The 15765-nt window shown below is 37.7% G+C and overlaps 1 protein-coding gene across 1 annotated transcript in view; it reads right to left on the minus strand.

Moving 5' to 3' along the window:
- Positions 1 to 10962: 10962 nt before the first annotated feature.
- Positions 10963 to 15765, minus strand: part of LOC309844642 (ceruloplasmin-like) — a gene marked incomplete at its 5' end in the record, with an annotated part of 31347 nt that continues 26544 nt past the window's right edge. The window contains 2 exons of the mRNA XM_082691739.1: positions 10963 to 11107; positions 12073 to 12235. Of these exons, the coding sequence (XP_082547865.1) occupies positions 12077 to 12235 (159 nt within the window). The 3' untranslated portion in view covers positions 10963 to 11107; positions 12073 to 12076. The remainder of the gene's footprint in view (positions 11108 to 12072; positions 12236 to 15765) is intronic.

Consider the following 15765-nt stretch of genomic DNA (forward strand, 5'->3'; position numbering starts at 1 on the left):
AATAGTAGACTTATTTTTATAAAAGAATAATTTATTCACAAGTTTTGATAACATACAACTTCAATGTGCGACTTTTTAAAAAAAACAGATTTTGTTTATTTATTTGAAAGAAAGAGAGAGACTGTGGGGGGGGGGGATGAGGAGGAGGGGCAGAGGGAGAAGCAGACTCACCAGAGAGCCTGATGGGGGCCTATTCTCAGGACCCTGCTATCATGACCTGAGCAGAAGGCAGATGTGTAACTACTTAAGAGACTGAGCCACCCAAGCACACATATTGTGCAGCCTTCCTGAAACATGTACCTCTCTTGTTATGTTTAACCTCATTCCTTCTTGCTTCTGTTCCATGTTGGGGCAATATATACTGTGTAGGTCTTAACACTTTGATTTGTGTCTGGGTCTTAATTTATAAAAAATGACTCTGTGATGACACACAGAGGCCAATACCATTGAAAGAAAAGTCACAATTCCCCTAGACACAAGAGACACACATGTCATGCAGGACCAGAGTTGTTCAGAAGGCAGAAGCAGATAAAGAGAAAGCACAGGCCACAGCCTTTGTTGGGGTTTGTGTATGAAAAACAAGGCAGGGCAGACTAAATAGCTTATGACTGGCTAGTGTGAATCATCTCAGCGGGCTTTGGGGCACAGAAACAGTCTCTAGTTGTTTCATAGTAGGTTCAGATTGATTTAGGACAGAAGAACTTATGACTTGGTGTGTGGGTTACGTAAAGGAGGTGGTTGGGAGTATGAAATCAGGGATTGGTTGTTTCACATATGAAAGACTGGTTCATTGGAAAGCTGTTCACTATCTCTAGGAATTAACTAGCTCTGGGAGGGGCAGTCTTTTCCCAGTTAGCAAGGTCCCCAAAGATGTCACGACATGATAAAATACTGAAAATTAAAAATTTCGTATCAGAATTATCTGTTTACATGACTGTCCACTCAATTAGACTGGGCTTTCTTGGGGCCAATGACTATACCTTACTTTGTCTTGAATCCCTGGCACTTAGCATAGTACTTAACACACAGCTGAATAAAAATTGAAAGAATGAATAAATGTTGGAGGAGCAAGATGGCAGAGGAGTAAGAGACCTATATTTCATCTGGTCCCAGGAATTCAGCTAAATAGTTATCAAACCATTCTGAACACTTACAAACTGAACAGGAAAACAAAGAGAAGAATAGCAGCAATTCTATAAAAAGAAAAGGGACCACTTACTGGAAGGGTAGGACATGAGGAGATGTGAATCTGAGGCAATACATGGGAAGATAGACCATGGGGGGAGGGGTTGGCACCCTGCAAACAGTAGAGCAGTGGAGTACAAAATTCAAAACTTTTAGAAGTCTACTCCATGGAGGGCGTCACTCCAGTGGCTAAGTGAGGGGCAGAATCCTCACAGGGACAGTGTGGTCTCAGAACCTGAGAGGCCACAGAAAGACTGGAGGAATCTGAGTGTGGCAGAGCTCCCAGATATCAGAGTTGGGAAGCAGTCTGCAGAGACAGAGTCGAGGAGGGATTTTCAGCTCAGGTTACCTTAAACCATGATCCAAGCCACAGTTGGGCCACTGCTCCTCAAGCAGGGATGCCAGAGGTGGCAGATCCAGAGACCGCCCCCTCTTTACTCCTCTGGGACAGTGGTGCAGCAGTGTGCTGCAGGAATCTGCTGGGTTTGGAGACTCCAAATGGGTCAGTGCGCCAGAGGTAGAAACACTCAATCACAAGCCGGGTGAGTACAGAGCACGGCTGGAGACCAGGAAGATAAGAGGGTTTGACTGCTTTTCTCTAAGGGTGCACTGAGGAGTAGGGTGCCAAGCTCTCAGCTTCTCAGGGTTGGAGATTGGGAAGCCACCATTTTCATTCTCCTCCTCCAAAGCTCTTTGGAAAGCGTTCTGGGAACAAAAGCTACAGAGAGCAAACCTGAGCAGATTGCTTAGCCTGGCCCCTGGCAAGGGAGGTGCAATTCCACCTCAGACAAAGACATTTGAGAATCATTGCAATAGGCCCTTCTGCCAGATCAGCAAGAACATCCAGCCAAGACTAACTTTACCAATCAATGAGAATGGCAAAACTTCAGTGCTAGGGGAATACACCCTATAGAATTTATGGCTTTTTCCCCCATGATTCTTTAGTATTTCAAAGTCAAACATTTTAAAGTTTTTGTTATTTTTTTTCTTTTTCTTGAAAATTTCCTCTTTCCTATATTAACCTATTTTAACTATTTTATCTTATCAATAACTTTTTAAAATATGTTTTTTAATTTTCATTTTTATAGTCATATTCTCTCCCTTCATTGATATATATATATATATATATATATATGCCTTTCTTTAAAATTTTGGAATACAGTTTCTTCTAACAGACCAAAATATACCCTAAATATAGCATATGGCTTTGTTTTACTCTCCCTCCTGATCACATTCTCTCCTTTTTTTTTTCCCTTTCCTTTTTCAACCTTTATCAATTCCTTCTTTAAAATCTTTTTTAGTTTTCATCTTCACAGTCATATTACATACCTTCATCATGTTTATCCATATATATATATGTACATATATATATATATATATATATATATATATACATACATATACATATTTTCTTTCTTTAAAATTTTGGGAGTTTCTTTTAACAGACCAAAATACACACAATATCTAGTGTGTGGCTCGTTCTATTCACTAGCCTAATCATATATATATATATATATATATATATATATATATATATATATATTTTTTTTTTTCCCCTTTCTTCTGCCCCCTAATTTTGGGTCTCTTCTAATTTGGTTAGTGTATATTTTTCTGGGATCATTGTTACCCTTTTAGCATTTTGTTCTTTCATTCATCTATTCTTCTCTGGACAAAATGACAAGGCATAAAAACTTACCCCCCAAAAAAGAACAAGAGGTAGTACCTACTGCTGAGGATCAATAAGGACATTAGTAAGAAGTCAGAACTAGAGTTCAGAATGACAATTACAAAGATGTTAGATGGGCTTGAAAAAAGCATAAAAGATACTAGATAATCCTTTCTGGAGAAATAAAAGTATTAAAATCTAATCAAGATGAAATAAAAAAGCTATCAATGAGGTGCAATAGAAAATGCTAGGATAAATGAGGCAGAAGTAAGAATTAGTGATATAGAAGACCAAATGATGGAAAATAAAAAAGCTGAGAAAAGAGAGATAAACAACTACGGGAGCATGAAGGGAGAATTTAAGAGATAAGTGATACCATAAGATGAAACAATATTAGAAAAATCGGGACTCCAGAAGAAAGAGAAAGATGGGCAGAAGGTATATTGGAGCAAATTATAGCAGAAAACTTCCTTAATTTGGGAAAGGAAACAAACATCAAAAGCCAGGAGGCACAGAGAACCCCCTCAAAATCAATAAAAATAGGTCCACACCCCACCATTTAATAGTAAAACTTATAAGTCTCAGTGACAAAGAGAAAATCCTGAAAGCAGATTGGGACAAGAGGTCTCTGACCCACAATGGCAGAAATATTAGATTGCCACCAGACCTATCCACAGAACCCTGGACAGCCAGAAAGGACTGGCATGATATATTCAGAGCACAAAAAGAGAAAAATATGCAGCCAAGAATACTGCATCCAGCTAGGCTCTCATTGAAAATAGAAGAGAAATAAAAAGCTTCCCGGGCAAACAAAGACTAAAAGGATTTGCAAACATCACACCAGCCCTATAGGAAATATCGAAAGGGGTAGTCTAAGCAAAGAGAGGGCCTAAAAGTAACAGACCAGAAAGGAATAGAGACAATATACAGTAACAGTCACCTTATAGGCTATACAATGACACTAAATTCAGATCTGTCAATTGTTATCCTGAATGTAAATGGGCTAACTGCCCCAATCAAAGGACACAGGGTATCAGATTGGATAAAAACAAGACCCATTGATATGCTGTCTTAAAGAAACTCATTTTAGACCCCAAAACACCTCCAGATTTCACATGAGGCAGTGGAAAACAATTTACATTTGGGAATGCTAATGGACATCCAAAAAAAAGAGTTGGGGTGGCAATCCTTATATCACACAAATTAGATTTTAAGCCAAAGACTGAAATAAGAGATGAGGAAGGACACTATATCATACTTACAGGTTCTGTCCAACAAGAAGACCTAACAGTTTTAAATATCTATGTCCCTAACATGGGAGCAGCCAACTATATAAACCAATGAATAACAAAATCAAAGAACCACATTGACAATAATACAATAATAGTAGGGGACTTGGACACCCCCTCACTGAAATGGACAGCTCATCTAAGCAAAAGATGAACAAGGAAATAAAGCTTTAAATGACACAATGGATCAGATGGACATCACAGATATATTCAGAACATTCCATCCCAAAGCATCAGAACACACATTCTTCTTCAGTGCACATGGAAAATGTGCAGAATAGATCACATCCTGGGTCACAAATCAGGTCTCAACTGGTACCCAAAGATTGGGATCACTCCCTGCATATTTTTAGACCACAGTGCTTTGAAGCTAGGACCCAATTACAAGAGGAAAGTTGAAAAGAACTCAAATGCATGGAGGCTAAAGAGCATCTTACTAAAGAATGAATGGGTCAACCAGGAAATTAAAGAAGAATTGAAAAAAATCATGGAGACAAATGAAAATGAAAACACAACAATGTTCAAAACACAAACACAATGTTCAAAATCTTTGGGATATGGCAAAGGTGGTCCTGAGAGGAAAATATATAGTAATACAAGCCTTTGTCAAGAAACAAGAAAGGTCTCAAATACACAACCTAACCCTACACCTAAAGGAGCTGGAGAAAGAACAGCAAATAAAGCCTAAACACAGCAGAAGAGAAATAATAAAGATCAGAGGAGTAATCAGTGAAATAGAAACCAAAAGAACAGTAGAATAGATCATCAAAACTAGGAGCTGGTTCTTTGAAAGAATTAGTAAGATTGATAAACCCATGGCCAGACTTACAAAAAGAAAAGAGAAAGGACCCAAATTAATAAAATCATGAATGTAAGAGGAGAGATCACAACCAACACCAAAGAAATACAGTTATAAGAACTTATTATGAGCAACTATACACCAACAAATTTGACAATCTAGAAGAAATGGATGCATTCCTACAGACTATAAACTACCAAAACTGAACCAGGAAGAAATAGAAAACCTGAAGAGACCTATAACCAGTAAAGAGATTGAAGCAGTCACCAAAAATCTCCTAAAAAACAACAGCCCAGGGCCAGAGAGCTTCCCAGGGGAATTCTACTAAACATTTAAAGAAGAATTAATACCTATTCTTCTGAAACTGTTCCAAAAAATAGAAACAGAAGTAAGATTTCCAAACTCATTTTATGAGGCTAGAATGACCTTGATCCTCAAACCAGAAAAAGAACCCATCAAAAAGGAGAATTACAGACCAATATCCCTAATGAACATGGATGCAAAAATTCTCAGCAAAATATTAACCAATAAGATCCAAAAGCACATTAAAAGGATTATTCACCATGACCAAGCTGGATTTATTCCTGGGCTACAAGTTTGGTTCAACATCTGCAAATCAATCAATCTGATTACACTACATTAATAAAAGAAAGGAAAAGAACCATATGATACACTCAATAGATGCTGAAAAAGCATTTGACAAAGTACATCAGCATCCTTTCTTGATCAAAACTCTTCACAGTGTAGGGATAGAGGGTACATACCTCAATATCATAAAAGCCACCTATGAAAAACATGCAGCAAATATCATTCTCATTGGGGAAAAACTGAGAACTTTTCCCCTAAGGTCAGGAACACCCCAAGGCTGTCCACTATCACCACTGCTATTCAACATAGTACTAGAAGTTGTAGCCTCAGGAATCAGACAACAAAAAGAAATAAAAGGCATTACAAATTGGCAAAAAAGTCAAACTCACTCTTTGCAGATGATATACTTTCTGTGGAAAACCCAAAAGACTCCACTCCAAATCTGCTAGAACTCATACAAGATTTCAGTAAAGTGTCAGAATATAAAATCAATACACAGAAATCAGTTACATTTCTATATACCAACAGCAAGATAGAAAAAAGAGAAATTCAGGAGTCTATCCCATTTACAATTGCACCAAAAACCATAAGATACCTAGGAATAAATCTAACCAAAGAGACAAAGAATCTGTACTCAGAAAATTATAAAGTATTCATGAAAGAAATTGAAGAAGACACAAAGAAATGGAAAAGCATTCCATGCTCACAGATTGGAAGAAAATATATTATGAAAACGTCTATGCTCCCTAGAACAATCTACACATTTAATGTAATCCCTATCAAAATACCATCAACTTTTTTCAAAGAGATGAAACAAAAACAACAACAACAAAGAACAACAATAAAAAAGAACAAAGAAACGAAAAAAGAAAAACAAACAAACAAAAGGAATGGGACAAATAATCCTAAAATTTATATGGACCAGAAAAGATCCAGAATAGCCGGAGAATGTTGAAAAAGAAAACAAAAGTTGGTGTCATCACAATTCCAGACATCAAGCTCTATTACAAAGCTCTAGTCATCAAGACAGTATGGTACTGGCACAGAACAGACACATAGATCAATGGGACAGAATGGAGAACCCAGAAATGAACCTTCAACTCTATGGTCAACAAAGAAGGAAAGAATATTCAATGGAAAAAAGACAGTCTCTTCAACAAATGTTACTGGGAATATTGGACAACAACATGCAGAAGAATGAAATTGGACCACTTCCTTACACCATACACAAAAATTGATACACATCAATCAAAGTTGATGAAAGACCTAAATGTGAGATGGGAATCCATCAAATCCTTGAGGAGAACACAGGCAGCAACCTCTTTGCCCTCAGCCACAGCAAATTCTTGCTAGACACATCTCCAAAGACAATGGAAACAAAAACAGAAATGAACTACTGGGATTTCAACAAGATACAAAACTTTTGCACAGCAAAGGGAACAGTCAACAAGACCAAAAGACCACCGAAAGAATGGGAGAAGATATTTGCAAATGACATATCAGATCAAAGGCTAGTATCTAAAATCTGTAACGAACTCATCAAACTCAATACCCAAAGAACAAATAATCCAATCAAGAAATGGGCAGAAGACATGAACAGACATTTCTGCAAAGAAGATATCCAAATGGCCAACAGACATATGAAAAAGTGCTCAACATCACATGGCATCAGGGAAATACGAATCAAAACCACAGTGAGATACCACCTCACCCCAGTCAGAATGGCTGAAATTAACAAGTCAGGAAATGACAGATGTTGACAAGGATGCAGAGAAAGAGGGAACCCTCCTACACTGTTGGTGGGAATGCAAGCTGGTACAGCCACTCTGGAAAACAGTATGGAGGTTCCTCAAAAAGTTGAAAATAGAGCTACCTTATGACCCAACAATTGCACTACTGGATATTCACCCTAAGGATATGAATGTAGTGATCCGAAGGGGCACATGCACCCAAATGTTTATAGCAGCAATGTCCACAATAGCCAAACTACGGAAAGAATCTAGATGTCCATCAACAGACGAATGGATAAAGAAGAGGTGGTACACACACACACACACACACACACACACACACACACACACACAATGGAATACTATTGAATATTATGGAATACTATGCAGCCATCAAAAGACCCCAAAATTTGCCATTTGCAATGATGTGGATGGAAGTAGAGGGCACTATGCTAAATGAAATAATTCAATCACAGAAAGATAATTATCATATGATCTCACTGATATGAGGATTATTAAAAACAAGAAAGAGGACCATAAAGGAAGGGAGGAAAAAATAAGACAAGATGGGACCAGGGAGGAAGACAAACCATAAGAGATTCTTAATCTCAGGAAACAAATTGAGTTGCTGGAGGGGAAGAGGGTGGGAGTGATGGGGTGACTGGGTGATGGACATTGGAGGGGGCATGTGCTATGGTGAGTGCTGTGAATTGTGTAAGACTGATGAATCACAGATCTGTGTACCCCTGAAGCAAATAATATATTATATGTTAATTTAAAAAAGAGAGTGAGTAAATACTAACTATAAGAATAGTCACTAACATCAAGTAGAGCTTTATAGTATGCCAGAGCAGTGCCAAGAGCTTTATAAATTTTATTTCATTTTATCTTAACAATAACCAATTGGGCAGATGCATTAGTTTTCCTTTTTAAAAATAAATTTTTTTACTGCTGCTTTAGCAAATCACCAGCAACTCAGTGGCTTAAAACAACATAAATTTAGTATTTTATAGTTCTATATGTCAGAATTCTGACCCTTGCATCACTAGCCTAAAATCAAGGTGTCAGTGGGGCTGCATTCCTTTTTGGAGGCTCTAGAGGAGAATCCATTTCCTAGCCTGCTCCAGTTCTTAGGGGATGCCCACTTTCCTTGGCTTATGTGGCCCCCTTTTATTTTCAAAGCCAACAATGGCAGGTTGAGTCCTGACATTGTATCACTCTGGCCTCCCCTTCTGCCTCCTTCTACTGTTAAGGACTCATCATGATAACCCTGAATAATCTCCCTATCTTAAGGTTTGTTGATGAGAAGTCTTAATTCCATCTGCAACCTTCATTTACCTTTGCCATTAATAATAACATAACCATAGGTTCTGAGGATTAGGATGAGGATAGCTTTGGGGAAGGCCATTATTTTGCTTACAGAATATCATGAATAGGTATTATTATTATTATCTTCATTTTATAGGTGAGGAAACTATGGATAAGAGAGTTTTTATACCTTGTGAGTAGCTAGTGAGTAGAGTGGCTGGAATTCAGGTTTAGCCTCCATGACCCAGAGATGCACTATGATCCTGAGGGCATTAGAACAAGGCTTGAGACCATGTTGGGCTGAGGGCATTAGAACATGGCTTGAGACCGTTGGGCTGAGCTTCCCAGTCTCTTTGTGCTGTGGAAGGATTCAGGCCAGGGTCTGGCTGGCAGCTGGAAGATTCAGAGCCTTCATTTTGTCAGTTCACAAAAAGATGACTAGGTTTAGAGGGCTCACTTTGGATAATTTTGCCAACTTGAGTAATTAGTCAATATAGTAATGTATTCATTTAAAAGTAAAGGAGAATACATTTTTATTATCTGTCTTTTATTTTTTTAATTTCAATTTTTTTTTTTAGTGATCTCTATACTCAACATGGAACTTGAACTCATGACCCTCATGAGATCAAGAGTTGCATACTCTACCACCTGAGCCAATCAGATGTGCCATATATTATTGATCTTTTAAAAAAATTGGTTATAGATCTTCTTAGAAAATCAAGTTATGGAACAAAATTTTCTTGGTAAGTATAGAATTTGGCCAAGAAAGTGTATATTCCTAAAGTATATTCTTTTTTAAAAAAAATTTTGCACTAACAATATTTCTGTTGAAATGATGGGTACTCATCATTACAATGAGAGGACCTTCCAATAGTTGTGCAGGAGAAACATCCCACTGATGCATTCTTCGTCTTCAACTGTTCCTGTTAAGATGTATGCCATTGACTACCTTTCCATACAACACCATTCATCAAATCATACTTCATGTATCCATTAAATTAGGGTACATTTTACAACACAATGACTCCTGTCCATCTCTGAATCCCAGAGTCTAAGATTGTGTTCATAAGTGAATGAGTAGATGAAGTTAAGTATTACTCTTGGTGAGATTTGGACAACAGCTTTAGCAATTTCTTACACAATGGTGTAGTTTTATCAGGCACACCTTTAAAATTCTCAGAAAGGGATGCTTCTCATGGGTAAAAGGGGTGGCTAGTTTCATCCATATTTTGCAGGTTCTTATTAGTTTCAATAGCAGAGAGTGAAGTAGTATTGTTAATTTTGTCCATTGTTATCATAGCATTAATTTTTAGAAGTACTTTTCTGGAGACACAAGCTGGAGTACTTTGGGGTAAAATGAAATGGTGTCAGGGATTTGTCTGATAAGATTCTGGGTATTTATGTATTACTTGTGAAGTTAAGAAGTTGTAAGTAAGAAAAAATGAAAAGTATGGCTTTGGTTTCAATTCTCATGTTGAACCCTTTTATTTAACTAATTTCTGATTTTAAATATTCTTACTGTCTAAGGCATAAGCTGTTTTTTAGACAACCCACAAGACATTTGTAGTCCCCTCTTCTTGTTATTTCCTCTACAGAGGCTACAAAATCTCTTTCCCAGCCTTCCTTGCTGTTAGGAATAGCCAGAGAGTAGGGGTTTGATGAATGAGACAGAAGAAGTTGGCAGGGTCTCCTCAGAAGACTTACTTTTCTGATAAAAAAAAGAATATGTGGTTGGTGCTACTCTTTTTACCTTCTGCTCTACCTTCAGTATATATGCAATATTTGGAGTTGCAGCAACCATCTTGCAATCATGAGGCAATAGTCATAAAAGGGAAATGCCAAGGACATTAAAGAAACTGGCCCTTGCACCATCAAGTTACTGGACCAACCCTAGCAGCCTCCTAGATTACTTAAAAAGTTTGTCACAAACACCATTGCTAATCTTTTTAGCTGGCTTTAGTTTCAGTTAGCTTAGCTGGGTTTTCTGTTACTTGTAGCAGAACACATCCCAAATGTTAATATTGCCAGATACAAAGACAGAGCATGAGGCCTTATTCTTAGTTCTGGAAAACTGTCATTTACACATTCTATAACCTTCAGTCTAATAATAATACATGAATTTGCATTTTAAATACTGACTCAAATTTTCAACCATGGTATAAGCATTTCTTTTCTTTCTTTCTTTTTTCTTTTTTTTTTTTTTCCACACTTACGGATGGTGTAGTTTAGTCTTGGATTGTGTATTTTCTTTCTAAGCTAGACTTCAGATTGTACCTGCTATCTTTGTTCCTCTTGCCCACTCCCTTTACTATGTGTTGAAAACCTTGTTACACCACTATAGACTCTACCGCCGTGGCACAGTTGACAGAAAGAGGAAGCTCACACACAAAACTGACCAAAAAAAAAAAAATGTATTTCAAGCTTGTTTTCCAGGTAGATTGCCATGAGACTTCAGCCAGGCCCTGGATTCCTTCATCTCTTCTTCAGTAGCTTTAGCTCTGCTCATGGACTTGTCAACTTTCATATCAGAAAGATATTTAGGCTGTGGAAAAGAAAGTTTCATGATTTTCTAAGAAGTAACTGAGTCAAAATATTAAATCATTATATCAAGAGACCAAAAGGGTAATGACTTCATGGAGAGCCTAAGTAATTAAGGAACTGATGAAAATCTTAGAAAGAAAGATATTATTTTCATCCTAAAGTGTTAGAGAAGAGAAGGGAATAAGAAGAAATAAAGTGTCATTTGAATATGAAAAAATATGTAATCATTATTTAGTTTTTTTCAAGAGTTGTGAAAACACTTTATAATTCTACCAGAGTATATGTAAGGTACCTACCTCACTCAATACCACACTGTTACTGACATTATCTTTGAAAAAAGAAATCTTTGCCAAATCAATAGCTTCCTTACTCAACAATTGTATCTGTTGTTTAAATACAATGTTTAAGTGATTTGATTATTAGCAAGGTTAGATATCTTTATAGGCTCAATAGCCATTTGTGTTTCATCTTCTATAAATTGTTCAAATCCTTATGTGTATGTTATATGAGTCTGGAAATAATGCATATAACTCTAAAGTATCTTTTATCATATTAGAAATGGTTACCTATGTTTGAGAAAGAAGATAATACCAGAGTTTCTTGGTCATCTCAAAACAGTAATCTTTGAGGTTTTTTGAGATTTATTTATGTCTTTTAGAGAGAGAAAGAGAATGAGAGAGAGAGTGGTGGGTGGGAGAGACAAAGGGAGAGAGAGAGAGAGAATCTCAAGTAGACTCCCAACTGAGTGTAGAGCCTAATGTAGGGCTCCATCTCATGATCCTGAGATCATGACTTGAGCTGAAATCAAGAGTTGGATGCTTAACCAACTGAGCCACCTAGGTATTCTTCAGAACAGCAATCTTTAAATGAATGGTGTGTCAGATCATATAAATGTTCAGTGAGTCAGATATCCTTATATAAACATAGTTAATTTAGATATGATCACTTCGAATTAATTTAGCTTACCTTTTCATTCGATTACAGTGTAAGTGCTTTCCATTCCAGCCTCAATGTGAACACTAACATGGCAATGAAATAACCAGGTCCCAACATCTCTTGCATACATTTTTACAGTCTGATATACTCCAGGAGGAAGGTCATAAACGTCAGAGCGATAGATTCCCGTATCCTCAATAAGGAGACAAAACACCATTAAATAACTTATAAAAGGTATTAGTCATTTATATACCCTATAAATTCTAAAATACTTTGTTAGACAACAATTAGAAAACATTAGGTGCCATTGCACTTCTCTTCCGAGTACAAGTGAGGGTTTCGAGGAGAAAGTCTGAGAACATTTCAGGGATAGGCCACAGAGAAACATCTCATTCTAAAGGGATCTTGTATCATTCTTGGTGTTGGATACCTTGTCAGTGCCTCCTGCAGAAGAAAGCTCTAGATTTCAGACAACATCCGGTCTTACAAATCCCAAAAATTTTAACTGAAGTATTTCTAACTAAGGATGTTGGGGATATGAGATGACCATTTCTTGAGGTGTAGCTAATCAGGAAAACTCATGGTTACAGGAAGGAGAGGAGCTCATCTGCCTTCCGGGGTCAGAACTGAAGACTGAGGGCCTTAGGGGCTATTTGTTCTCCTAAGCAGAGAACCAGATGTTCAGAAGACTACCTCCTCTGCAGGCTACTTTGATTTTGAAAAATGAAGCCCCAGGGCCGGGCCTGGCTGGATCAGGATGGATTTGGAAGAGCATAGGAAGATGAATTGCTCTGAATAATGCAATGGGAGGTACTTGGAGGATGGGGGCATGTTGAAGAGTGCAGCTCAAGATGGGGTCTGGAATAATTTGAGGAGAGGACAGATGTTAAGCAAATCTGGAGAGGAAGAGTGTGAGGAAAGAAGTACTGAGTGTAAGAGAAAAAGGTGGAGAGCCCGTGTTTCACAGTAATGCATGGTAGAGGGATAACTGAAGACAGGGTTGTTTAAATCAAATGGTAAATGCTTTCACTGTGTAGTATTGGGGGGAAAACTCTTCATCTACCTCCAAAATTTCACCAAGCATCTATGACCCATGGTGGCCTTGTTTTTGTGGTTGTTAAGGGGAGTTAGAGGAAATGGGGGTGTGTTCCATTCTGGAGATGCACAGAGATGAGAAAATGCCAGCCATGTGAGGTGAGAGGTAAGGGAGGTGAGCAGAAGCACGAAGTGAGAGTGGGAGATACTGGAAAATAGAGAGCAGAGAGGCAGTGTTTTCTACCAGCTGTAGATTGGGGCCTGAGCCATTTTTATTTAGGAAGATTAATTTTGCATCTACAGTGACAATAAGATGGGGGGCAGGGATCCATTTCTAAGATGTCAGAAATTTAGAGAACAATACTAAACAATTTTAACTAAGAATTGACAATGTTCCAGTCACCAGTCAATGTGCACCATGTATCTGGAGCCCTGGCATCAAGGGAGATCACAGCCTCAGGGAACAGGCGGCTGGCTGTTCCAAGACCAAGTGAGTAACCCCAGAGGGCTGCTTTACTATACTCAGGAGATCCAGAGAGTAAAGCCCAGAGGCTGCATTAATGTTAGAGTAATTAAATTTCACCTCAAGGGAGGGGAAGACTATTTGTGATCATCTGAGGGAGGTTAAGAGTGAGTGGCTAGGGGTACTTGGGTGGCTCAGTGGGTTAAGCCTCTGCCTTCAGCTCAGGTCATGATCTCAGGGTCCTGGAATGGAGCCCCTCATCCGGCTCTCTGCTCAGCACGGAGCCTGCTTCCTCCTCTCCCTCTGTCTGCCTCTCTGCCTACTTGTGATCTGTCAAATAAATAAATAAAATCCTTAAAAAAAAAAAAGAGTGAGTGGCTAGAACTGACAGCTGCTGGTACTAGGAATAGGATTATTCTTGTTTTTAAATTCAAGTATAATTAACATATGGTGTTACATTAGTTTCAGATGCACAATATAGCGATTCAACAATTCTATACCTTTCTCAGTGCTCATCATGATCAGCGTACTCTCATTCTCCCTTATTTCACTCACCCTCCCACCCACCTCCTCTCCAGCAACCACCAGTTCCTCTCTGTATTTAAGAGTCTGGTTTCCTGTTTGTCTCTTTTTTTTTTCTTTGTTTGTTCATTTTGTTTCTTAAATTTAATAGGATTGTTTCGAAAAGAGCAATTTTGTGAAGAGGTAGAGAGTGAGGGACTCTCAAGTGAGAGCTGGGGGTTCAAATCCTACTTCTACTAATTATTGATTATGGGAAAGTTCTTCATCTTATTAATCCTTCATTTCATTCCCTTATGAAACAGTGATAAAATAGTGCCTATCTGTGGGAAGGCTCGATGAGAAATCCATGCAAAGAACTAAGCATAGCATTTGGCACATAAGAAGTACTTAATCAAGGTTAGCTTTAATTAACATTATAGAAATGGTACCACAAATTCCACTTAATTTGATGCCTTATAATCATTTATGTAGAGCTAATTCTTGATTTTCTCTCCACTCAATGCTTGGCATGGTTCTAGGAATGTCAGAAGCACTTGCCAAACTGAACTAATCTGAACTAAACATTAAACGCACTTAAAAACTATACCTGGAGTTTAAATCTCTCTCTTTTGTTGTAATCCTAAAAATCTAAGGTAAACACTTATGAATAACAACCCTTGTATCAAGGCTTTTTCTTCAAAAACACAAGGAATGTGGGTGGCAATAGGAGAAGGTCATGATTGTTGGCCCTGGGTAGAAGGTAAAGGAGATCATTATATTATTCTGTCTACTTTGTCATGTAAAATTCCCTAGAATAATAAAAATAGTTTTTAAGCCAAAACAAATAAGTTTAAGAGGAATTAATCTGTTCATTAAAGGGCAGAAAAGAAAGCAGCACACTGGTAAAGCTTGTTGCAAATCAAGTCATGCAGACTCATCGAATTTGTCTGAGGCTGAGCATTACAGAAGCTAATATAATACATCTAGAATCCAGGAAATCTTTTTTTTTTTTTTTAAGATTTTATTTATTTATTTGACAGAGAGAGAGAGAGAAAGAGCACAAGCAGGGGGAGAAGCAGAGGGAAAGGGAGAAGCAGGCTCCCCACTAAGCAGGGAGCCTGATGCAGGTCTCAGTCCCAGGACTCTGGGATCATGACCTGAGCTGAAAGCAGAGGCTTAACCATCTGAGCCACCCAGGTGCTCCTAGAATCTAGGAAAGCTTTATGTGAAACTTTTATCAACGCCAAAAGTTGAACTGTATTATGTGAGGTATCAAATGCATGAAATATAATTGGTTCTCAATTGTACATTAATGTGTATATAAGGAATGAGGATGAAGAGATAAAGAAGATGCTCCTTAAGTAAATAAGTGACACTAACCTGGACACTGAAAAGGGAAAGAATAAACCTTAAAATATTTTTAATAAATTAGAGAGATGTCCAGGAAAAGATGGTCAGTGAAACAATTCCGGTAAAGAGTATGAAGGTGAGATGGGGGAAAAGCTATTGAGACAGAGAAATAGACTAAGAATACATACAAGAGAAAAAGATGAAGATAATTATTTTAAAAGGTTACCATAAAGCCAATTGTCACCTAATTCTGCATTTTTATGTTATATCAAATGCTGAAGGAATGATAGAATTAGAAAGTTACCATTTATAACTCCTAGTGTAAAAATTGATTCCAGAAACACTCATCAATAAATCCTTTTTAAAACTACAAG

This window comes from Mustela nivalis (assembly GCF_964662115.1).
Source record: "Mustela nivalis genome assembly, chromosome: 1".
Classification (NCBI taxonomy): Eukaryota; Metazoa; Chordata; class Mammalia; order Carnivora; family Mustelidae; genus Mustela; species Mustela nivalis.